The sequence below is a fragment of the Barbus barbus genome, assembly GCF_936440315.1.
Source record: "Barbus barbus genome assembly, chromosome: 2".
Classification (NCBI taxonomy): Eukaryota; Metazoa; Chordata; class Actinopteri; order Cypriniformes; family Cyprinidae; genus Barbus; species Barbus barbus.
The window spans coordinates 24,471,593-24,496,488 of NC_136730.1; the positions used below are offsets into that span (position 1 = coordinate 24,471,593).

Consider the following 24,896-nt stretch of genomic DNA (forward strand, 5'->3'; position numbering starts at 1 on the left):
AAACTATACCAAGCTACAATCATAATTTGAAGTAGTTTGCTGCACTTCAAGATAGAATTATAAACTAAAGTACATTGAGGTAACGTAAGGGGCCATATATTTTTTATAAACAGAAAAATATAACTAAGATGTACACTACCATTCAAAATTTTGGGGTTGTTAAGATTTTCTTTTATGTTACTCAGAGAAGTCTCTTATGTTTACCGTGGCATTTATTTTATCAAAAATATAGTAAAAACAGGAAAAAATCTAAAAAATGAAATAAATAATAAAAACAGGAAAAAATAACTGTTTTAATGTAAAATGTAATTTATTTTTATTTTTTTTATTTTAAATGTAATTTATTCCTGTGATGAAAAGCTTAAGTTTCAACAGTCATTACTCCATTCTTCACTATTCCTTCATAAGGGTATCAGAACATTGAGTGTGTTTACATGGACCCTCTTAATGCGATTATAATGAGATTTTGACAATATTGCGATTAATCTTTACCTCATGTAAGCGCAGTACTTCGATCTAATGCGATTAAGCTCATAATCGCAGCAAGCATAGTCGTATTAACATAGGTGGTGTACGCCGATTTTAATCGAATTATACAGGCATGTAAACACCTGTATTGCCGCTCTGACCAAAGTGCGCATGTGCTTGTGATATACATGACTAACGTGACACACACCTGTAATAATACGGAGATTATGCTGCATTCACCTGCTATCGGAATTATTGTACATGAAATTTGCCATATAAGGCCTCTCTAAGGCCATTCATGTCCAGTTTCCAACTAGGAAGCTCATATTTACGATAATTCCAATAGCAGGTGAATGCAGCATAAGAAATGATGACAGGGAAGAAAGCCTTGCATTTTGGGGAAAACACAACTAGCTGACAAAGTCTCTGTTCCTTACCCTCATCCAGAAACGGCGAGTAGAACGCAACGGCTCTTACCTTTATGAGGAAAAGTTATGCGTATTTAAATTTTTCAGTCTTATTAAGAAGAAAAATGCAAGTGATCTCGCTAGCGCCTCCATGTCCTTCAAAGCGTGCTTCAGCTTCCACTTTTAGCACAAACGATTTGATATGTATCACACATTTATGTTGTGCAATGCATGAAGTTTTTTATGTCTCAAATCGTGTTTATTTGAGAAGGCTTAACTGATCAAACATATGCTCAACTCACTGTCTGGCGCTAGCCGCTTGGTATTTAAAAAAATAAAATAAAAACTGGAATTTAACAAACATAAAATGTTCCAATCGTGTTTCTAAATTAACTTGAATTCGTATAAAAATGTCTAATAAAATATTGTCAAAAAAAAAACATTGTTTACTTTATTTTTATAGCATTTTTACAAATAAGGAAGTCCCCAAACGGACGTTTTAGGAGATTTTGTCAGGTTTAGTTTGCTTTTGGGTAAAATTTGCCCCAAACACACACACAATTAACTTGATAATTCAATTAACTTGAAACAAAATTAATTATAACCACTTTGGCATTAAAAACCAAAACTGAACTTTTTTAATGGCTGCAACAGCAGCTGTGTAAAGGGGAAGAGAGAGGGAGAGAGAAAAAGACACAGGCTCGGGTGGAGAATTCTGATAAGCTGTCGGACAAGGGCTGGGCCCGTGCAGGGTTCTATATTCGTTCCATTGTTTCAATTAAAAGTTTCCCCTCTGTTCGGCGGACCCCCAATCTGCCTGGGCCCATATGCACCTGCATACCCAGACGCTACGCCCCTGTGTGGCATTAATGACAAATACCATAATACCATATTTCTATAGCTTTAACTATAGAAATACTGTATGGAACATAGAGGCGGTGTTGTGTGGATTGAAATGCTTGTATTTTTTCATTGGGTACAGTTTATCTCAAGCCATTCAATTTGGTTTCAGATAGCATCACCTTTTCCTATGTTCATATAATGGTGTATGTGTTGTGTGTCGAATTCAAATGTATCAAGCGACTTGCACTAATTCATCAGCACTGTGCAGGAGACACCGGTCTGATCCAGCTGTTCTCTTGCGCTGCACAGTTTAATGAGGTAGCGCCGTTTCATTACATGGCTTTTGGCATTTGTTTCCCAAGTGCTACAGTAAAGCCAAGGCAGATCAAAGATTCCTGCAACTTTAGTTTAAGCCAGTACAAAGACATTTTATCGCTCATAATTTTTGAGAGAAATATCGCAGACGCTTGACAAGGATGAATTATATGTGGGGTGGGTGGGGTTTCGGCGATCGACCCACTGGGAAAGTTCCGGTGCTCCCATTGGCCAATCAGTCTAGTCTTACTTTTCCTTTCCTCCACAAACTATCACAGCCCCCCATTACTCAGTGAATGGGTTTTAGAATGAATCAAATCTAAATATTAGAGAAGAGGACCATTTAGGATGAATTCGTCTCATAAACCAGTTCCATCCAAAACAGGGAAATGACCAGTTTATAACAGTCAGCTGTTATTTGAATGATGCACTATTGTCATATGTTAGTCTAGTCTAGCTTTCCTCACAGCATGTCGTCTCATTTGTGTGTATGTAGAAAAGAGAGCTAGAGAAAGAAACGGAGACAGAGCAAGCACCCTCAGGCACTGAGGGAGGGTGGTGCCGGGTCACAGCTGGGTACAATGCTGGGGTTTAAATGTCAGCCTGGCAGGGTCTCCCTCTCAGTGCCATTTTGTGGGACGTGTCACGTGGTAAAGCATTGGTGGGGTCAGAGGCAGAGCAGGTCTGAAACCCATTGAATGGTCGACTGCTGTTTTTCACGGCAGGCGTCACTTTGTGAGTCTATCAGCAGAACACTTTTAGAGACAGTCTGTAATACCACGGACATTAAAAATACACTGACTTCAGCTGAAACTGTGTAGCTGTATCATAGTGTTGCGAATATGTTAGCAGTTGGTGATTTTCATAGATTGCTGTCCATGCTATAGCAAAAAGAAGGTGCCTTGATTTGGGTTATGCAACACAAATTTGAGTAAATCATTCATTAAAACTTAAAATATGCGATTGAGATTAAACATATTAGTGCTGCGCTGTGTTAAAATCAAAGTTCAAGTTGTTGTTAGTGTTATACATAGATGATGGAAGGATTGAGCATTTCAGTGCATGGTTTTACTTACATTTATTCATTTAGCTGACGCTTTTATCCAAAGCGACTTACAATTGCTATATATGTCAGAGGTCGCACGCCTCTGGAGCAACTAGGGGGTTAAGTGTCTTGCTCAGGGACACATTGGTGTCTCACAGTGGATTCGAACCCGGGTCTCTCACACCAACGGCATGTGTCTTATCCACTGCGCCATCACCACCCACCATTACTTAAATTACCTGTGTAAAGAAAAGTAAAAACAAACAATGAATTTGTTTAAATAGTCCAGTAGTCCAAAAAAGTGTCTGTATGTAAAACATATTTTGGTTGGAGAAATCTTTGAAATTCTATTAATTGGATATTTGTACATGGGTAAATGCGATACTTATTAGTTCCTGAAAGCATTATTAGTCATCCAAAATTAATAAATCATTAAATGAACAAACCCACAAGGAAAGAGGGGATGTGTTTAACTTTGTGAATGAAGAGCATTTAAAATCTGTGGAAATTTTTTTGGAGTTATGCAGGCATATATTCCTTGTGGATGTGCTCATTAATAGCACTAGAGCTGAGGGTACACTACTGTTCAAACATTTGGGATTGGTGAGATTTTTTACAAATGTCTTTGAAAGAAGTCTGTTGTATGCACATCAAGGCTGCAGTTGTTTGATGTATATTAAAAATACAAACAGTAATACTGTGAAAAATATTTAAAATAATACAATATATAGTGTAATCTGTTCCTATGAAGGGAAAGCTTATTTTTCAGATGCCATTACACCATTCACATGATCCTTCAGAAATCATTCTAGTATGCTGATTTGCTGCTCAAGTAGCATTTCTTATTATCAGTGTTAGAAACACTTGTGCTTTTTTGTGAAAATTGTGATACATTTTATTTCAGGATTCTTTAGTAGAAAGTTCAAAAGAACAGCGTTTATTTGAAACAGAATTTTCTGTAACAATCTCACTTTTTACTTAGATTTGACTCTTTCTGTTTTGCTATTTACTCTTTCTGTTTGAACTTCTCTACTGGTGTGCTGTTTGTAACTTATATTGGCTTATCCTAGAAGTAACTTCATTCTAAATAGTGCCAAAACCATCCTCCTCTTTCTCTTCAAGTTAAACTGAACTTTTCAAATGAGTCACTATGAAAATTGCTGGGAATATGCCATGAATAGTGCTCAGCATACACACCATGATTCATCAGCTCTTTATAAACCAAATTAGTACATTTATTTTCATGTTTTATTATACATTCTATTCCTTTTAACATTGACATGTTAAATATAGTGTATGCCAGTATCACATTTATTTTTGTTGCGTCTGGTTTTCTGAAACATATGGAAATAGTCATCTTAACCATTACATTACATTTTGTCCCATTCATGCTTTTGCATATGATTGACGCTATGTTTTTCTCCACAGTATGTCTTTCATCAAGGTTGTTCAGCTTAAATTAGGTGCTAATACAAATGCAGATTGTAGAAACACTGCAAAATAATCAGGGCTTTTAAACCGCCTCAACATGAGCTGATCATTAAAAGTAATGAAGTGATAATGTGGGCTAATCGAATATGTCACTGATTGTCTGTGGTGTCTGCTCAGCGCGCGCTCTTATAAATGTATATTTTGCTTGATGTCCTGTGAATTTTTTCGAAACTGTCAAGAATTTTGTTTCGATACAGTTTAGCTATGGTTAATGTGCTGTAAACCTCCATAACCAACACCTGCTGACTATCTGACTCCTCTAATGTTGTGTCTGGTGGTAGAACTAAGCAGAGGAAAGATACAGCCAGACGCTTCCTCATAGCAATTCATGCCAACATACAGGCATGGGCATGGGCTTCATTACACATTCACCAGAGCTTGGGTTGTGCTCAGTCTTTTGCCTCGAGGCAAAGAGAGAACAGCTTTCCTGTGAACTTAAGACAACGTTAGCTCTGGTCGAGGTCCTCTGGAGCGAACTGAGGGAGAAGCCCAGGCTCCATAGTATCATTAGCAGTTGTGACACTGTCTTAGATTAGCAGTAATTAAGCATTGAAATCAGAGTGATTGGCACCGCGTCAGGTCTCAGCGTTGGCCTGTCAGGAGGAATTGTGAGGCGATGGATCAAACTGGCCTGGCTCTGTTCCAAGTTCTTGACCATCTCTTACACTTCAGACACAAGGGGAGAAGGAAAAATAGATAGAAGAGGTGATGCATGTGTCCAACTAACAGCCCCGCTTACCAAGAAACTCAGCTGCATGTTGATAGATAGACAGACAATGCATGTAGAGGAAAGTCGTCAAGCTGTGTTTCAGTCATGTTGTCATGGCAATGACTAGGCCGAGGGAAACGTCTTCTCCCACTGGTTGCGCTGTAGTAATGGAGATGCTAATGAGAATTTATGTGACCATTATGTTGTCTTTTTTTCTTCTCTTTTTTGTTTTTCTTCTGTGTAATGGCACATGGACCCTCTTTCCTTGATGACTGACCTCTCTCGCAGTCAGTAACATGTGCTTTGTGAGTCTGCGGTTGAGCGAGGCGGTGGGCGGGGAGACAAATGAAATGACAAATGAAGTAAACATTTTGGGAGAATTCAGAGCGTGTGTCAACTGTGTGACATCAGCAGCCATCGTTGTGATTGGTGTTTCTGTAACTCACCTTTGCGGTATTGTTTTCGTGGCAGGTATCTGTCAATTGTGTATAATGAGTGTTTGCTGCCTTAAATAATGCACTTGAGGTTTTAGTGGAGGCTGTGGTAGGATTATTGGTAGAAACCAGTGTCAAAACTTTGCAAATGCATAGATTGTCTGAAAATGCACGCAGATCTCTGCATATATGCAGCATAATTGGCGTTTTTTAAATGTTTTGTCAAGAGAAATTTTCTGAATGTATGTTTCAGGAATAGCACATTTAACAATTGTATATGACCTATTGTAAATGTCACAATTTACAAATTATACAAATTATAAATGAGGAATTTTTAGGAGGGGGTCATAAAATTGCATGTTCTTTATTTAGTACTGGCCTGAATAAGCTTCAAATTACATGTAGTTTAAAAGATAAAATAAAAAACTGAATGTGTGTGTGTGTGTGTGTGTGTGTGTGTGTGTGTGTGTGTGTGTGTTTTTGACAAATGAGGACATAAATGTGTATAATGACACAGGTATGACATAGGTATTACAAGGTGAAGGTGACTTATGAGGAGATTGTCCCATGTCCCCACTTTTCAAAACTCTTATAAATCATACAGAGTGAGTTTTGTGGGGGAAAGTAGAAATGCTGTGAGGGCTAAGTTTAGGTGTAGGGCAATAGCACATACAGCTTGTACAGTATAAAAACCATTACGCCTATGGAATGTCCCCACTTTTCACAAAAACTAACGTGTGTGTGTGTGTGTGTGTGTGTGTGTGTGTGTGCATGTTTATGTGGTTTATGAGGACACAAATTTGTATAATGACATGGGTATGACAGAGGTATTACAATATGAAGGTGGTTTATGAGGACACTGCCTATGTCCCCGTAATTCAAAAGGCTTAAAAAACATACTAAATGGTGTTTTTTTGAAAATCTAAAAATGCACAAAGTCTCCTGTGAGGGCTAAGTTTAGGTGTAGGGTTGGTGTAGGGCAATAACACACACAGTTTGTTCAGTATAAAAACCATTACGCCTATGGAGAGTCCCCATAAACCACAAAAACCAACATGTGTGAGTGTGTGTGTGTGTGTGTGTGTGTGTGTGTTTGGGACAACTTTTACTCAAAAGCGAGCTAAACCTGACAAAATCTCCTAAAACGTCCGTTTGGGGACTTCCTTATTTGTAAAAATGGTATAAAAATAAAGTAAACAATGTTTTTGGGGGGTTTTTTGACAATAGTTTATTAGACATTTTTATACTAATTCAAGGATTATGTAAAGCTTATTAAACTGTACCTGGATATCTTTTTTATTGAAATCAACAGACTTGTGTAAAATGGTGTAGAAACAGTTTTCACTGAAAAACATACATATAAAATATAAATTCCACAAAAATTTCAAAGAAATAGTAACACATTGACTTAAATGTGAAATTTTTAACTAGAAAATCTGAAATAATTTTTTCTTGTAAAACAGAAAGCCAAAAATGATTTACAGCTTTAAAAAAAAAAAAAAAAAAAAGTTTTTACAGTGTGTATTAGGAATTGGCACTTTTAAAACGTGTGTAACCGTGTGGTTGGTTAGCCATTCTAGCAGATGTATAGGATTTTCAGAAATTGCCATATATAAAATAATTTTTCATGCATTTCATATTCTATATGCATTGGCTGCAGGGGATGCACATTTGAGCAATGGCTTCAAGCTATCATCTGACAAAGCCAATGATATTTCAGGGTGTAGCGGGATAAAAAAAAAAATATTAATATGTAATTTAAAGAAATAGTTTAATTTAGCTCAAAGGGAATCATTTATGATTTTATAGGGATTTGAACAGAATCACTGTTACGGCGAGTCACTGAACGAGCCGTATAACAAACTCTGCTCTGGATATTAAAATCCAAAATATAGTGAAAACACTACTAAATAGCACAGTAACAAGATCGGCAGATTAAGACATTAACTTGTGGGCACAAAACACAAGATAATTCTCTTTTCAATATACAGTAAATAAGATTTTATTTAAACCTAAGACATAAACTAATCTAACACATGAACACAAGCATTCACACATTTACACGTTGCAGAAAGAGAGAAAGTGAGGAAAGGATGAGTTTAAGAGAATGAAAATGTGAAATCCCAAGTTTACAGCAATATGTTCAATTGCATAGACCTGAACAACCATCAATCACTTATTTAACCCTCGCTTTGAGTTTCTCAATGAGGCTAAAATTTATATTAACTGCACCGATTCAGTTAGAATCTGGAGGTACTTGCTTGCTTTGCGAAGGGAATCCCTTTTGTCGTCGTCGTTGCAGGAAAGGGGTTCCCCGAAGTGTCTGATTGGTTGAGAGTTCAGTAGTCGTTGAAGTGACGTCTTAGGAAGCCGATGGAGTTGTGGCTGGTAGAAGTTTTGAGGCGGTCACAGAGTCGGAGACGAGGCGTGGTGGCAAAACTTAACCGAGTACACGAAACTCACAACGGAAAAGAAAATAAATTAAAGTAAAACAATAAAAGGATGTAACAAGACTAGGTTGGTTTTCTTCTCATTGTGGTAGCAGCTGGCACGTGGGCCAGAGCACGCTCAAAGAGCAGCATCAAAACGCGGTGGCAAAAGAGAAGAATAGGAGAAGGGAGAGGACCAAGAGAGCATTTTTAAGAAGAAGAGAGAGTTTGATGGTGTCCTGAGTTTTTAAACTTGGCTTCTGTACACATCCCCTCTAGTGTCTTGACCAATTAGATAGGCTATTATCTTAGCTAGGGGTGTTCCTTCCATCATAGATCAGCATGTTATCAGTCACATGGTCCAAATTTTACAGGCTCTTGCAAAGTATACTTTTGGACATGATTTCTATAACAAGACTATGATGCATTTGACAAAGAATTGATTGGAAGAAACAAATAAAGCATGATTTTTCACACTCATACATACTAAACACACATCTGAATCCTTCAGCTATTCAATGAACAAAAAAACCATACATAATATTTGATTAAAACATGATAATCTAATGTGTGAGTTACAAACATAATATAGGTTATTTCTATGCAGAGAAATAACTCATAGGTCCTTTTAAGATGATTTTTAGTACGTATGAACAGATTGTCTCTAGTGTGTAGTTATATGGATAGTAAGAGGCATGTTCTGTGACGACCAGAGAGTGGTTAAAAGGTCTTCTAAGGAATTCAAGTCTTTGTCTTGTATGGGGGAAGACCTGCCCAAGAGAGTCTGTAGCTCGTGATTTTCTATCACAGGTTTACATGTGACTATCAGTCTTGATTACTTGCAACAAATTTGACAGTCTTCTTCCTGAATTGGAATTATCAATAAGTGCTCTTTTGTCTCAATGTTGTAAGCTGTTCTGTGAAAGAGGCTTGCTGGTTAGTTTGCTTGCTTCAGACTAGTTGGAGCTAGTATGCTTTTGTCCTTTACATGTCGTTTTAGTCTGAAGAAAATGTATTGCAGTAAAGCTAGTGTTAGAGAGTTTTACAAGCATCATCAGAAAACAAGACAAAAATTGTGTCTGGAGGTTGTTTTGAGCATGATGCTGAATTTTAAACACTGCAGCATTAAAGAGGCATTCACACATAATATTGTACAAAACCCATTAGCCAATGTGGAGCGATGATCCACAACTTCTGATTAAAGTGTGTTTAAGCATTCATTAAGGATTCATGAAAGAGTGTGTAGATAATATAATCTATAAAATGAAAAAAACTACAAAAATAATAATAATAAAGTGACATGTATTAGGATTATTGTACTGCTTCTACTGTACTTTTTTGTATTTGTACAAAAGCACTTCCTTCGTAGCAGATAGTTTTCCAAATTATATGCATGCCATCTGTTGATCACAATAGTCTCATGCGATGCTAAAGGTATTTTGTAAGTTGCTCTGGATAAGAGCATCTGCTACATGCCTTGAATGTAAAAGTTCTCCACCTCAAAAGTTTGCCTGCCAGAGGTGTTTATGACTGTTTTCTGGTGTGTGTGCAAAAGATGACCTGATAGCTCTCCACTGTTTTCAAATCCTCACTTTCTTTCTTTATAGTCACAGGCTGCTTTTAAAAAATTCCATTACCAGATCAGGGGAAAAGCAAGGTGTCATGTGTGAATGAGAGTCCTAATCAGCAGTAATGAGACTGCATACAGGAACAAGGTGGCAGATCTGACACTGATGTATGGATGGTGAGTAATGATGTGTGCGGTGATGGTGTAACAGTAGAAGCTGTCTCAGAATCCTCAGTTTATAGACCTTGGATAACCCTAGAAAACATCAACAGGAACTGTCTTAAAAACATCACCCAACTAATATATGTGCTATTGCACCTGTAGATACTAGCTCTGCTCCCACGCAAGTTCCTAGTTTATTACAGAGTACCTGTTACTATGTAATTTTTAGATGGAAAGTTCTTTGTAGAGCTCTTTGAAGGTCATTTCAGGATTCTGCTTCAGCAGATGATTGACCATTGAGTTATCTAATAGACTGGCTATGTGGAAGTGGACTAATGGGATCATAAGATGTAGAACACATGCTTAGAAAAGTTTGCTGGTATAGTTGAATGCCTTTTTATGTGCATTTCAGACTAAATCGTTTTAGATCTTTAAACGAAATACAACATAAAACAAAGGCAACCTGATCAAACATATATAGTTTTTATTTTTTAATTGATTGAAGCAAAAAATCTAATCTATCAATCAAGTAAAAAAAAACTTCTTAAAAAAATCTAGTTGTGCCACAGCAATAACTGCAACCAAACACTTCCAATAACTGGAGATCGGTCATTCACAGGGTTTTGGTGCAATTTTGGCCCAGTTGTCTTTGCAGAACTGTGACAGTTTAGCCACATTGGATGGTTTTCAAGAATTAACTGCCCATTTAAGGTACTGCCGCAGCATTTCAATAGGGTTCAAGTCAGGACTTTGACTAGGCCACTTCAAACTTTAATTTTGCTAAACTGAAGCCATTCAGAGGTTGATTTACTCTTATGCTTTCAATCACTGTCTTCATAATTCAGTTAAGCTTGAGCTTCAACTTACAAACTGAAGACTGGACATCCTCCTTTAGGATTTCTTAGTAGAAAGTAGAATTCATGTTTCCCTCAGTTACTGCAGGTTTCTCAGGCCCCGAAGCAGCAATGCATCCCCAAACCAGCACGCTTCTTTGTGGAATTTATTCTTTTGTTTGTGTCAGATGTAACGGGACCCCTGTCTTCCAAACAGTTCAATTTTTGATTCATCAGTCGACAAAACAGTTTCCCAAAAGGTTTAAGGATATCATTAAAGTGTGCTTTGGCAAAATTCAGACCAGTCTTAACGTTCTTCTGAGTTAGCAGTGGTTTTTATCTTGCCAGTCAATTTTGGCCAGTGTGTTTCAGAGTGAAGTAATGAACAGTGACCTTTATTGATGCAAGAGAGGCCTACAGTCTTTTGATTTTGTCATTGGGTCTTTTGTGTCTTACTGGATGAGTCTGGGCTCTTAGAGGAATTTTGGAAGGTCAGTCACTTCTTCTGGGAAGGTTTGCTACTGTACTGATTTTTTTTCTCCATTTTCTCCATTGTGGTTCTTCGAAGAGGCTTTAACTTTCAATCACCTTCTTTATCAACACTTCTAGAATTTCTTTCACCTTTGGCATAGTGTGTTGCTGTGTTAGACCTTTTAACCAACCTCCTGCTGTTGAAAAAGTTCTTTTTAAAGGTGCAGAATATAATATTGACAACTAGCGGTTAAAATGGGTACTGCAGTCCAAATTCAAAATAAGAGAGCTGTTTTCTCCCGCCTCCTCCTCACACTTGACAGTTGCCAGATTGAGGACACACAACAGGAATGAGTGCAATTGAAAATGGAAGGTGACAAGCCTTACACTGTAAGCTGATGAGGTGATTTATCTACGTTTTAATATGCCTCTGGTCATAAAGCTTTTAGGTCTGGTAGAATGTGTGATCTCTGACCCAGTTCATTTGCTCGCTTCTCTGGTATGGGATTAGATCTCTGCCACAATTCTGCGCGCGAAAGATCATATTTTGAGCATGCAAAATTGTGTTTTGCACACGTGCGAACTGAGTTTTGCGGAGAAAATGTTAGTCTCGCAAAGAAGAAAGTATTTTGAGCGCACTAAAATCAATTTTGCTTCTGATTCTCTTTTGGGCGTGCAACATTTCACTAGCTTGCTCACCTGATGCCCGCCCTCAGTGCTTTCTAAATGCTGACGGCTCGCTTGCCCAACACAACCCAGCGTTACAATATGCCATAATTCCAGCCGATCAGAGATGAGGTTGCTAAATTCTGATTGGCTGCCTTGACAACCAATCACAACATTCCTTGCATTACCGATAACAGCAGAAGATGAAAAATACAGTGCATGCATAATTATTATGTTGATATTAAGTTGATATTCTGATCATATTTTTTTTCCAAGCACATTTTACCAATTCCAAACTACATCAATCTTATTAACTACTATTAATCTTGTATTTAATCATTTATAACTGATATACAATTATTTGTTTTTGATATACAAAAATTCATGAATTTTCTCCACAAAACTCAGATTGCGCGTGTGGAAAATGCACTTTTGCGTGCTCAAAATATGATTTTTTTGTGTGCAGAATTGTGGCAGAGGTCTAATCCCATACTATGGCTGCTGTGTTTTTCATCAACTGGCAAACCGGGGTGTTGAAATACCATTGGGTAAATTTGCAGTGGGCGAAATCACACAGATCACAACAAAAACAGTCATTCTGACACTGAACGCACACTTCAAAGTAGAATAAATGGCTGTAGTGGTGATTTTCAGGGGAAAAAAGTATGTGAAATATGGGAAAATACAGGCCGAGTTGGTATTAGATGACTTTTATGCTTCAATAAATTTCATTATCACTTAAGACTACATTTTGTGCTTACTTTGTTTCATGTTAGGTTTTGTTTTAATTTCTTAAAATAATTAGGTTGAAATATTCACAAAAACAGAAGATGGTGGCAAACACTTTTTCACAACACTATATATGTGCATTAAGATTTGTTTTCAATGGAATTACTGGAATAGCCAAACCTGTTATTTACAGGATGTGCTTTATACATACTTTGGGCCGTGTTGCAGTTTTGCAAATATGACCCAAACTCCAACGTCTTTTTTTTTTTATTTGATGTTATTCATTTATTTGTCAGGGACAAGCACATTTATCAAGCATCACACTGATGTAAATGTAATAGATTTAGCCAATTGCTGTCCCTTTGTGCTAATAATACTTTCTAGCTTTGTACAAATGTGAAATGAGTCAGGACTATAGTATATACCTGTGGGAGCAAAGTAGCTTCTTCAGGGTAATATGTTTTTTTTTCATTCGATAATTTTCTTGTGGGCATAGATGAATTATGGGTCATAGCCACTAACCACTCACATCTCTCGACCCATCAGCAATGACATCACGGTAATCTTTCTTCTTTCTTTGTACACTTTTAGACTTTCAGCAATTGCTTTTAACGTAACTGCAGGACTTGACCCACAAAGTGAAGACATTTCATCTATGGCAACATAATGGCAGTAAGAAATAAGTTCTGGGAAAACTCTCCAAATTCTTCAGCAGGTAGATCACAGTACTTGGGTCACTGGTCTTTTGAGGTTTGAGAAGCAGTGGTGGAGCAGCAGTCTGTAATTCCTGCATCTGACAGACTCTTAGTGGAGGCATAAGACACCTTCAGCAATACGCTACTCTGATTCTGTGCAAGTATTTCAAAACAGGGCTTTCTATTTAACCTCAAAAGTAATGCTTAAGTTTAAAGTGGTGTTTATCAATTACAGATTGTCTTTTAAACACAGTTAAAAGTAGGGCACCAATCAGAGAGTGTGGCACCTTAAACTCTGTGCGGGGGTGTTTAAAATTGAAGGGATTTCCATGCTCCAAAAACATAATCTGTAAGATTATGGGGACACTTAGGGGACAGATTATAATTGTTTTGTTGTTTTCTTTTTTTGTACTATAATGAAGAATTAAACCTTATAACCTAAATAATACTAAAAGTATCAAATAAATAAAACTGAAAAGTAAGGCACAAAAGAAGCAATAACAAATCACACAAAATTGATTACGCATGTTTGTACATTTGAGCAGATTCATCATAGCCTTCCATCTGATGTTTGAAATTTCCTAAATGCCCAATGTGCTGCAATTCCATCATTACATTTCATCATATCTCATTTCAAAGTGGCTTCCAAGCATGTCCTTTAAAAAGCAAGAACTGCTAACAGAGTTCAACATAATAACTATGGCTGAAGGCCCCGAGAGTACAATGTTCCTAATGAAATCCATTACTCTTAAACTTTAAAGGGAGCCTATCAGAAGTATTGATATGGGCATACTTTAATTGCTGACCCTGGCCCGAGCAGCTTTGAGTAAGGTGGACTGAAACGTGAGTCAGCATTTTTCACCAGATCAGCAGCAGTGTGGAACAGTAATTGCGCAGCTTAGAGAGTTTTTTATTACGCGGCACAAAGTAGTAAAATTTGTCGAATAGATGTTTTCACAGTGATTCCAGTCAATACCATGTCAGTCTAAGATTTTTAAGGATTGTCAATCGTTTCTTCACTGAAATTGTGTAGCTGAATGTATCAACATTAGTAAGACTCATATGCATGTCGTGCTATTCAGCACAAGCAGCGCCGATATTCCTTTAACAAACTACTCTCCATATTTCATGAAGTTTTATTCTTAGTAACTGTGTCGCCTCATGGTTTGATTTTCTTTATTGGTTTGCTTTTCAATGTTATTTTGTAGCTAAGTCAGCTGTGTATGTTGTGTGTTGTTGGGTTTTGATCATGTATACACAAGATGACAAGCGTAGCATTTACCTTGATCGCTAGCTTGTTCATAGCTTTGAACCTCCTGGCATGGGTCTAGCTCTAGCCTAGATTCAGACAATGAGGGAGCTTATTTTAACAAGCTAATCTACGGCAAAGACTGCAGCGACATGGTCGACACATATCTCTCCCTAAATTAGTCCTTTAAGCCTTATATATGTATGAGACATAGCGAGCCAAATGTTAGCACTCGCCAATTAGTGTGGCAGTGTTCAGCGTGGATTAGAGATGGGTTGTTTTTTTCCCATCTTCTTCCCTCCACCAAATCTCTTTTATCCATGAAAGAAATGTAAAGTTAATTCACTCCAAAATGCCCTGAAAATGTCACACAGCATCCTGATGTTGGCTCATCAGTGGTGAAGTGGAATCATGTTCTAAAACTAGCCAAAAATGCAAAGTGTTAAAATGCTCTGACAGACAGGAGATTTATTAAGCAAATGTTTGTTTTCTCAGTCTTTCATTTAGGATTGCTGAGTCAAATAATTGTTTGATTAGGCTACTTTTTCTTCTTAAGGTGCAGTCACATTTATTGTTTTTCAAGTGAATTTTTGTGGATGAAATAGGAATTCAGTTCAATAGGAATTTCATTTGAGGGGGAACGATTTCCCAACAGAGATTTTGCAACAGTTTCAGCAGCTGAACTATTGGCAATGGACAATACCTCTTTTTGCCCAAAAAATGTTGCTGAAGCTAGCAAAGATTATTTTAAAGCTAGTGATCAAAGTACAGTAAAAGCTACATTTTATGTGTACACACATTTTGTGTATATAGCATGATCAAAACCAACAACACACAACATATTCTGGTGTAACAAAGTACAAAGTAACATTAAAAAAGAAGCGTGTAAAGAAAATCAAACCATGAGGTGACACAGATACTATACAACTTAGTGGAATATGGAGAGCAAGACATTGGTGATGTTCGTGCTGTTTTACATAACATTCACATGCGTCTTACTTACAATTTAAAACAAGATTTCAGTTATCAAACAATTGACAGTCCTTAAAAATCTGACTTACATATTGACTGGTACTGCTGTAAAAAGATCTGATTTTACCACTTTGTCTAAGAAAGTGCTGTTTTGCTGTAACACAAAATGTTGCTAATGTGACCACACCTTTACACCATCATAATCAACACTCTTTCATGGCAACTTCATACAGCATGGCAAATTCTTATGATATGACTTGGATCGTGAGAAAGGTATGACTTTCATAGTTGTTTTCTTATTAAACTGATAGTTAAGTTTAGGTTTGTGCTGTATACTTTTAATATGGTTTTGCCATCTTGTATGACTCCTCGCGAGACCCGCTTGGACTAGCCAACTCTATTAATAACAGCATGTTGTTGTATGAATGAAGTGCACAAACCATGGTAAGGATAGATATAATATATCAGGAGTGTACAATATGTACTTTCATTTTTTGCACCCAATACTATATTAAGCTGTAACATCCTTTCAAGCAACATCAAAAATCAATTACTCTGTTGGGAAATAAATAGTTCTGTCACATTTTAGCTTGTAGTATTAGTTGGGTTAGACAGGTTTGATTGTTAGATGTATTAAACAAAGAAAGAGCACAATCAGAGAAGCATGGAGAATGACACATTCTAACCAAAAAAAATGAGCAGAAAGATGTTAATACAGAACAAATATCAACAGAATATCCAAATTAAGGAGCAATCTACAATCATGTGACATCTTTTTGCATCAGACAATTTGCCACAACTGATTAAATAAGCAGTTTTGCAAATACCCTTCCAACTCTGAAATAACCACCTATGTGAAGCCTGTGTTCACTATATGCTGTTCAAGCAGCTACATTTGAGACCGAGGGTTATACCTGAGGAAAGACACTGACAGATGGTGCTGTGGGTAGGTTGGAGGCTTAGTTTAGGCAGCCTGGCTTCACCCTCCATCCAGATGCTTGTTTAACATCACGCTCTCCTTCTGCAGTCTGTGATTTAGATTGATCAGTACAGTTAAGTGAGTACATCAAGCGATGATACTATTGTTTGTCAGTCACCACAGGACTCTTTACAGCCTGAAGACATGCAGTGCTTTCTCTATAGTCTATATAGTACTGTGTGGCACTACAGCTCTAGTTTTAGTTACAAGTTAAGTGTTAAAGTCCTTGTTGAAAAATTATATTGCATTTTTGGTGACAGTAAATGTCTATAATTTCACATACCACTCCTTGAACAGTGTGTGTGTGTGTGTGTGTGTGTGTGTGTGTGCACCTGGTATTCATCACGTCCTGGGGACCAAATGTCCCCACAAGGATAGTAATACCAGTAAATCTTAATCTTGTGGGGACATTTTTTGGTCCCCATGAGGAAACAAGCTTATAAATCATACAGCATAAAGTTTTTTGAAAATCTAAAAATGCAGCATGTTTCCTGTGAGGGCTAAGTTTAGGTGTAGGGTTGGTGTAGGGCAATAGCACATACAGATTGTACAGTATAAAAACCATTACGCCTATGGGATGTCCCCATAAAACATGGAAACCCAACATGTGTGTGTGTGTGTGTGTGTGTGTGTGTGTGTGTGTGTGTGTGTGTGTATGTGTGTGTGTGTGTTGCCAGAAATGGAAGTGAGGTTTTTAGTCATCCAGATTTTGTTCTCTAGAAAATTGCACAAATGGTTGATGCATCATCGGTTGAAGCTGTGAAATAATGATTAAATGCATATTAAGACACAGATGTACCATTCTTGCAGGAATTTATAAGTCAAACATGTATAGACAACATAGGCACATATAGTCATAAAGTGAATACAGGAAAAAAAATGATGCAATAAATGTTAGATATGTTGGTTGTGGTTATCTAGGCATTCTGTGGTTTTGGGCTTGTGCGCAGTTTGTCCATGTCGAAGATCATATTGTATACAAGTCATCCACTACAGCACGCCCAGATTCTTGCAGCAAGAAAGGAAAATAAAGTGAGGTGAGGTTAAAGGTGGAAGTATGTCTGGCCGGTGCTCACGCTGAGGTGTGTTTATCTGATCTCGAGATTCTGGAACGGGTGAACCACTTTATTTGTTCCTCTCTCATTTCTGCCAACTCCAGCTGTCACGCTGTGGGACAAAGAGGGGTAAGCAGGGGACAACAGAGGGAGGAGTGCAGCTGAAACCAAAGATAAACCGAAGACCCCTTTGCAGAATCGTCATCTGCATTTGACGGGACCCCACCCCCAGTTCCTTCAACCCACAGACACACACACACACACACACACACAAACACAGCCACTTACACCTCACGGGCACATGTTGTATAGCTCTTACACACTCTCCCTCTCTGAGTGGTTGCATTGCTTTCTCTTTCTCTTGCACACACACAAACACTCAAACAAGCTTCCCCCTCCCCTCTTTTCCCTCTCTCTATTCTCTTCGTTAGACTTGGTAATCCCTCTCTGCTTGCTGCAGCTGTCGCCCTCCTCAAACCTCACAATAGTCCCCCAAAATGGTCATTTTTATAAAGAACAAAATAAATTCTATTTTTTTTTTCTAATTTAGTCACTATTTCATCTCACTGACTATAAAGTATTTCCTTGTCCTGCAATGGAAATAATAGTGTCTTCAAAAATGTGGTAACATCTCAATTATTTTATTCAAATACATTTTTTTAACATTGTTAATTTACCATAGGTTAGGTTACACCAACAAAACTAAATTTAAAGGTAAGATTAGGTATAAATGGCTCTTTAACACAGGCCTAACAATTTTTACAGTGTATTCTGTCTATCATAAAATAGTTTTTTAAACTGTAGCTTAATTTTATGCATCATTTATTATTAGTAGTATTATTTTATGCTTGACTTTTGTTAGAATAATACCCCTCTGAGCAAACCAAATTCGACAAAGGAAAGGAAATAATCTAGTGAAGGAGGAAAAAAATTATTTAGAGAATCCAAACTCCTCCTCTGTTAATACACACATTATAATAAAAGTGTGCATGCTACATATTATCTAAGTATGTGTAATACTAGTCCTGTGTGCTATATTAAATTAAATAAATAAGGTAATACGCTGGACAATATTTAGATAGTTGATTGATTTATATCCTTTGAAGTCAATCGTAAAGCGTCGGGTCGATATACAGGCGGTGAAGCGTCCTTCTCTGTCTGGCTCGTACAGACGGTATTGGCAGTAGGCTTTGCAACATTAGTTAGTTTTGATTGCGATATAACGGGTTAAAGACGTGGGAGAAAGCTTAGGGAAAATCCAAGCGAGAGCGATTCAGCAGCAGGCACAGAAATCCCGAATATTTGAACTAATGAGTGACAAGCTCTCCGTCCATTCAAGCTGGCCCTGTACCCCGCGCGCTGTGGGCAACATGTGGAGGCATCACTATAGCAACCAGTGGATGTGACATGTGCTACAGACAGGACTCGAGTCTCGCTGAATATAAGGAGGGGCTCCGTGAAAAAAAACGGCTTTTCAGTCGCACATGATCATTCAAAGGACAAGACAACCCACTGCAGCTCCTTATAAGTCTTTGGGAAATGTGGCGGACGATTTAGCTCGCCTTTTTTCTCTCTCGCTGCCTCAGTCTTTTTCTTTCAAACTGTTTTTTTTTTTTTTGTCCTTCGTTTTTTCGTTTCTGTTTTCAAAAAAAAACCTTGTTGAGGTGGACGCGAACGGAAACTTTTCTTAGTTAACGGGATTGCGAAAGGAGGCTGCAGTCGCCAGTCGGACATCTGCGGAATAGGGTCTTGAAAAGCATCCGACAATGGAACTAGGTAACTATCTATTGGACTTGCACTTGTCTGTTGATGCGCGTGCATAGTGGTCGGTAAATAAATGTAACGAGACTCTGAAAGCACCATTAAGCGTCACCTAAAACTTATTGCGCATCCGGATGCATCTGGACTGATAATGAGTGACACTGTCCTGCAATACATACGTGGCGGTGCTACAGCGTGACACATTGCATCGTGCTTTTCATTTAAAACGCTTCTGCTGATTGAAGCTTATGTATATAGTCTGTGTGATTTGATGGCTGAGATTGTTTGCAGACCGTTATGTAATTGATATGGGTCGTGAGTCAATGTAGAGTGGTAGTAAGAGCTGAGCAAATAGTACAGAGTGTAAACAGAAACAGCCTATTCTGTTTCTTTATGAAGGGAGGAATCGGTGTTTAGCTGAAAGCAGTGTGTTCAGTCTGCGTGGGTCTTTGCGAGTTGCAAATGACTTGGAGACAAAAATAAATAATAATATAAGAAAGATGAATAGGTAGGTAGATAGTGGATAAATGAAAAAAAAAAACTATTTGGTGGTAATTTGGTTACCTATTTGGTTTATAAGGGCTAAGTAGTTTCTTTATCGCTGACCGTTTTCATTTTTGAAAGATGTTATACATCTTGTGGGGCAATAATGTTGAATAAACTTCAAGGACTTTACAAATTGCAGTGAACAGAGATTCATTGTATGCTTATTCCATATATTCAGCTTTAATGTTTGATGCTTAATTTAAATATTTTTATACACTGGATATGTCTAATCTCTCATTTACATTGAAGAGTTAACTTTAGTGAAATGGTTAGAGAAATGCAATATATAATTAAAGTCATCACGTGTTTACATATATTCCCTGATGCACAAATTATCGTTGAATTTATCCAAAAGGATATGAGAATGCAATTTAGACTATCTTTCTATATATATTAAAACAGAAATATTTTTCTCACTTAATACAAATTTTTGTGTAGTTTACTGTTGTGCAAAAATTAGTCAATTAAAAAAAAAAAAAAAATATATATATATATATATATATATAATATATAATATAGTTATATATATATATATATATAAGAACTATGAGTGCACATTCTAAATGCTGTAAGACTAATTTCCATTTGTTCAATGTTGCGAGCATGATGTTTAATTAGGTTATTTTAAAATTTATACGTTTTTAGTTCAGTGCATTTATTCTTTTACTTTCTTCCTATTTTTATTGGAGTGGATGGTTTTAAGGTAGAGCAATTATTGTGTGTAATAGTCAAAGGATATATGGGCGGCCCTTGTCTCAACCTTTCACCCGTCACAGTCTCTCCTACACCCTTCCCTTCCCTCAATGATTTAATTCAGCCGCTGCATCCCAAATCCATCTCCCTTTTGTCCTTGCCCAAATACACAAATCTTTTTCTTTATCTTCTGTCCTTTAAAGAGCGAAAAAAGAGAGGGCAAAAGAACTTACAGATTGCTTAAAAAAGTTAATTGCTATCAGTGATATTTGTCCGGCCGTACATTGATCTTTTTGTTAGGTTTTAAGTTTGTTTTACCTTGGCTTGGACAGTAGTCCTGGATTGAAGTGTTATTTTGTGTGGATGCTGATTCACTGTTTTACAAATGTTGTTGTTGCTGTTGTTTAATCACTTATTATAAAATGTACATGTATGAGGATTTAAATTTTGTCAGTGTGGTAAAGTTTTAATCAAGAGATTCATTAGCTGAAAGCTGAGGATAAGCAATATCTGATGACCCTGCAAACACACCCATTAATCCAGAAACACATCTCACCCAGTAACACAGTTTTCCTCTTCTTGTTTGCTATGACTTCATTTTTTTTTATTTTTTTTTATTCATTAATTATTCATTAATTATTTTATTCGTCTTATTATTCATTTTCCTAGATTTTTTTCTCCTATCATCTTTTGTTTTATTTTAAATTATATATTTAAATGAAGAAATTCTTCACTGAAACAAATTTATGTGGAATTCTAGATACTTATAGATACATACACACAGAATTCTTTGTATTTCTACATCAGATGAGGATTTGAGAACCTTAGTACTTTTTTTGAGAGAAAGCTTGACGTGAACTTGTCTGTCTTTTTTCAGTAGACTCCTGTGAATCAGAAATTTGCAAGTCCAATTTTATTCCCTACAGAAGAACAAAACCATAAAAGCATAAAGGATTCTGTCTCTCCCTCCCTTTTTTCCTTTTTTTATTGTCTCTTTTTTTTTCTTCTCTGCTTTTACATAAACGTGTTTTTGCAGGTTTTCTACTATAAAACTAAGTGTGTTGCAGGAAGTGAGAAGATTTGACACATTATTTCAATTGAAATAATTAGCAGATTATTTTCTTTTATAGAGAATTCTCGTGTTTTGAGAGTAAAGATTTAGATAATTCCACAATAAAACATACCGTGTAGAGTCTGCATTGCATTACTACATTTTTGCTGTCGTTTTCTTAATAAGAGAAGGTATGTCGTAGACTGGTTATTTCTTTCTCTTATTATTTTACTAATAATTCCTTAGTGATGTAAAGATATTTTTTTTTATTTCAACTACATATATCAGTTGTACATGCCCCAAAATAATATATTTAGATCATTAGAAACATTTTTGCTAATCAATCACTTTACACACATAATATAAACAATATCTTTGTCGACCTTTCTTTGATGTAGGTGCTTTATTTTATTTTAATTATATATATTTATGCTGTACGATTCGTTTTCGTAGTGTCGTATCATTAATTTCATATACTCTGTAGTCTGTAATCTGCGTTTAATTTGGGAATAGACTATCTCAGAACAACATTTTTCAATTTTTCTTTTATATCTTCTCTCCTTTTTTGGTCTATTTTCCAGTCTCTTGCTCAAATGCCTAATGCATGGATTCTATTTATAATTAATTGCGGACATTATTTAGCCAAGCACAATTTTCTTTTCAGAGCCAGCTTTTCATGTTAGAGATCTTTTCATGTAATTCGATTGAGAGCGCTAAGCCTATAGAGGGATGGAGGGAAGGAGAGAGGGGGGATTCTATTCCAGCTGAATGCGCCCTCCTCTCTACACACTCTCCATGCAATGTTTGATGGGTGGAAAGCAAACCATTTCTGCACCAACAAAAGCCCATCACAAAAAGTAGAAACTAATCCTTGGAAACTAAACCTCACATTTAGGTGCTAATATTTTCAGCAACGTGTAGCCAGTGTATGGGGATTTCAGAATGTGATTAAATGGAGTGGCATATGTAATTAGAGCTTGATTTAAATATTTTGTGCGTCACAAATTTGCATTCTGTTATACAAGGCGTGGCGGTCCTAAATTTCATGTTTTTTTGTACCGCAATAACAAATGTGAAGTAGATTATAGTCATTGTTTCTAAAATAGCGATCAGAAAAATCAATCGTGGGATGCCATCTCGTTTGCTCGCATGGTTTATAGTTCTGTGATCAGTCGGTTGGTAAGATAGCACTGAATGCGAATAGAGGCAGATTAAAAAACTCTGAACCCCATTCTAAAGGCCTCAGTCTATTCAGCCTCACAAGGCATTTGGAAACAATACGCCGCCAATCCCCCAGCAGCTTAGCCCCGGCTGTCAGCCCTCCCCCCGAGGGGCTAACAAGCCTGACAACCCTCTCTACAGTGGAACGTTAGTGGGGCTAGGACCTTTTAGGTACTCCCCTTCGGCTTAGCCCTTCTCCCATTTTATTAACTTGGAGGTCTGAGCCAATTCCCCCATCCCGACCAAACCCAAGTCTTGGAGGCTAATTAGCAACAAGCTGGTACAGTGAGGACCGACCCTAATTGCTCTGTGGTGGCATGCTTCGACCTGCCAAGAGTGGAGCGGGCCTTCACTTCCCAAGTGTCGGCTAGAGGTGTATCTACATAAGTATATAACTAGTAAAAATTACAAGCAATATATACGTGTCTTGGTGCCTAATTTAAACTAGCGTATAAAAACACCAGTTACACATTATACTGTGATCTGTTGGGTGATATACATACGTATATCTTAAATGCATCCTATAGTATATATGTCTTACATATATATATATCTTACATTTTGAAATATTTATATATGAAAATAATATTAGGTATTTAGAAGAATCTGTTGAAGGCAGGATTTTATATGGGTTAATCTATGTAACTTTTGCATTAAATATGCAAATTGCGATTTGTATTGAGTAACTGGCATCATGTTTTTTTTTTCCTGTATGTTTTTTTTGTGCATTGATGTAAAATGTATTATAATACAGGATAGTGAAAATATATATATTGTTATATATATGTTTGAATTTATTTTATATGTAACATATTCATATAATGGCAAAGCTGAATTTTCAGCTGCTTACTCCAGTCTTTAGTGTCACATGATCTTTCAGAAATCATTCTAATATGCTGCTCTAGAGACTTTTCTTATTATTATCAATGAGTGCATTTACATGCACCCTCTTACTCTGATTATTGGAAATAATCACATTATTCGTGTACATGTAAAAGTAGCCGATGTTGAAAAGTTGTTCTGTATGTATTCTCTTGTTTTCAATTCACAATGTTTCTAAGAGTTTCTCTCTCTACTCTGTTCTTATTTCAGAGGGGCAAACTGAACCACATCCCTGTGGTCAAACAGAGTCAAGTGGAACCAGGCAACTTTTTGATTCTGGTGGTGGTTTCCATGGTTTTTATTGTGATGGTGTTGGGGATGTCGGGGGCTCTGTACTGCTTGCGCCATCGCTCCCACCATAAGCTGAAGGAAAAGCTGGCTGGTTTGGGAAGCTACACAGGCCACGATGCCACGGCAGCCTATCAGGTAGGAGCAGGCCGATTATTTCAGCCAATCATGTTTCTCTGACGTTCATCTGTGCATATTAACATGAATAAGCATCTCTGTTTTTCCAGATATACTGAACAAGTTGTCCTCAACCAAGGTTATTTGTACTTCTCATTTCTGAGTAACACACTCTATATTTGCGATCATCACCAGGTGTATTGAAGTTTCTTAATGGTTCCAAAATTATTGTTGCTCATTAACAAAAAGGCAATGCAATTCATTTAAAGCTTATTTTCCTTAATTATGACCCATTGGAGCAGGCGCAGATGTCCTTGCACGACAGCGGTGTTTAATATGAATCCTAATTGAGGCAGAGCCCTTTTTAGCAGGGAAATGAGTTTGTTGTCTGACCTTTCTTTCATGGCTCCTGGAGGGAGGGCTTGCGGTGAAGGCTTATTGATTTTGTGTTGGGCTCAGCTGTACTCAATGAGACTGGATCGCAGGGTGCAAGCGATTGGCTTCCTCCCCTGCCTTCAATATTTAATAAACCTCTCACACTTTGTCGAGAAGTCCCTTCCATAAACATCGGCCCTATCAGTGTGGCAAAATAATCTGTGTTTCTCAATATTATTTGGGCGCAGTCACACATTATGTCTTGACACCTTTGTTATGTTTTCATTTCAGGTTTTAATTACTTTGTATTGATTTTAATTTGTGTGTAATGTTGTCGTATCGTGGTTTATTGTGAGCGCTTTCGGCCCTTTAGATCTGCCAGGTTGCTTAGGTTTTTTTTTTTTTTTTTTAAGTGAATAAGATTAAAGGCGTAGACAGGGCTC

At 37.1% G+C, this 24,896-nt stretch overlaps 1 protein-coding gene across 1 annotated transcript in view; it reads left to right on the plus strand.

Annotated features, from left to right (window-relative positions):
* Window positions 1-24,896, plus strand: part of LOC306881368 (receptor-type tyrosine-protein phosphatase N2-like) — a gene marked incomplete at its 5' end in the record, with an annotated part of 177,308 nt that overhangs the window by 124,169 nt on the left and 28,243 nt on the right. Inside the window, one exon of the mRNA XM_079435448.1 lies at window positions 23,884-24,099. Coding sequence (XP_079291574.1) covers window positions 23,884-24,099 — 216 coding nt within the window. The remainder of the gene's footprint in view (window positions 1-23,883; window positions 24,100-24,896) is intronic.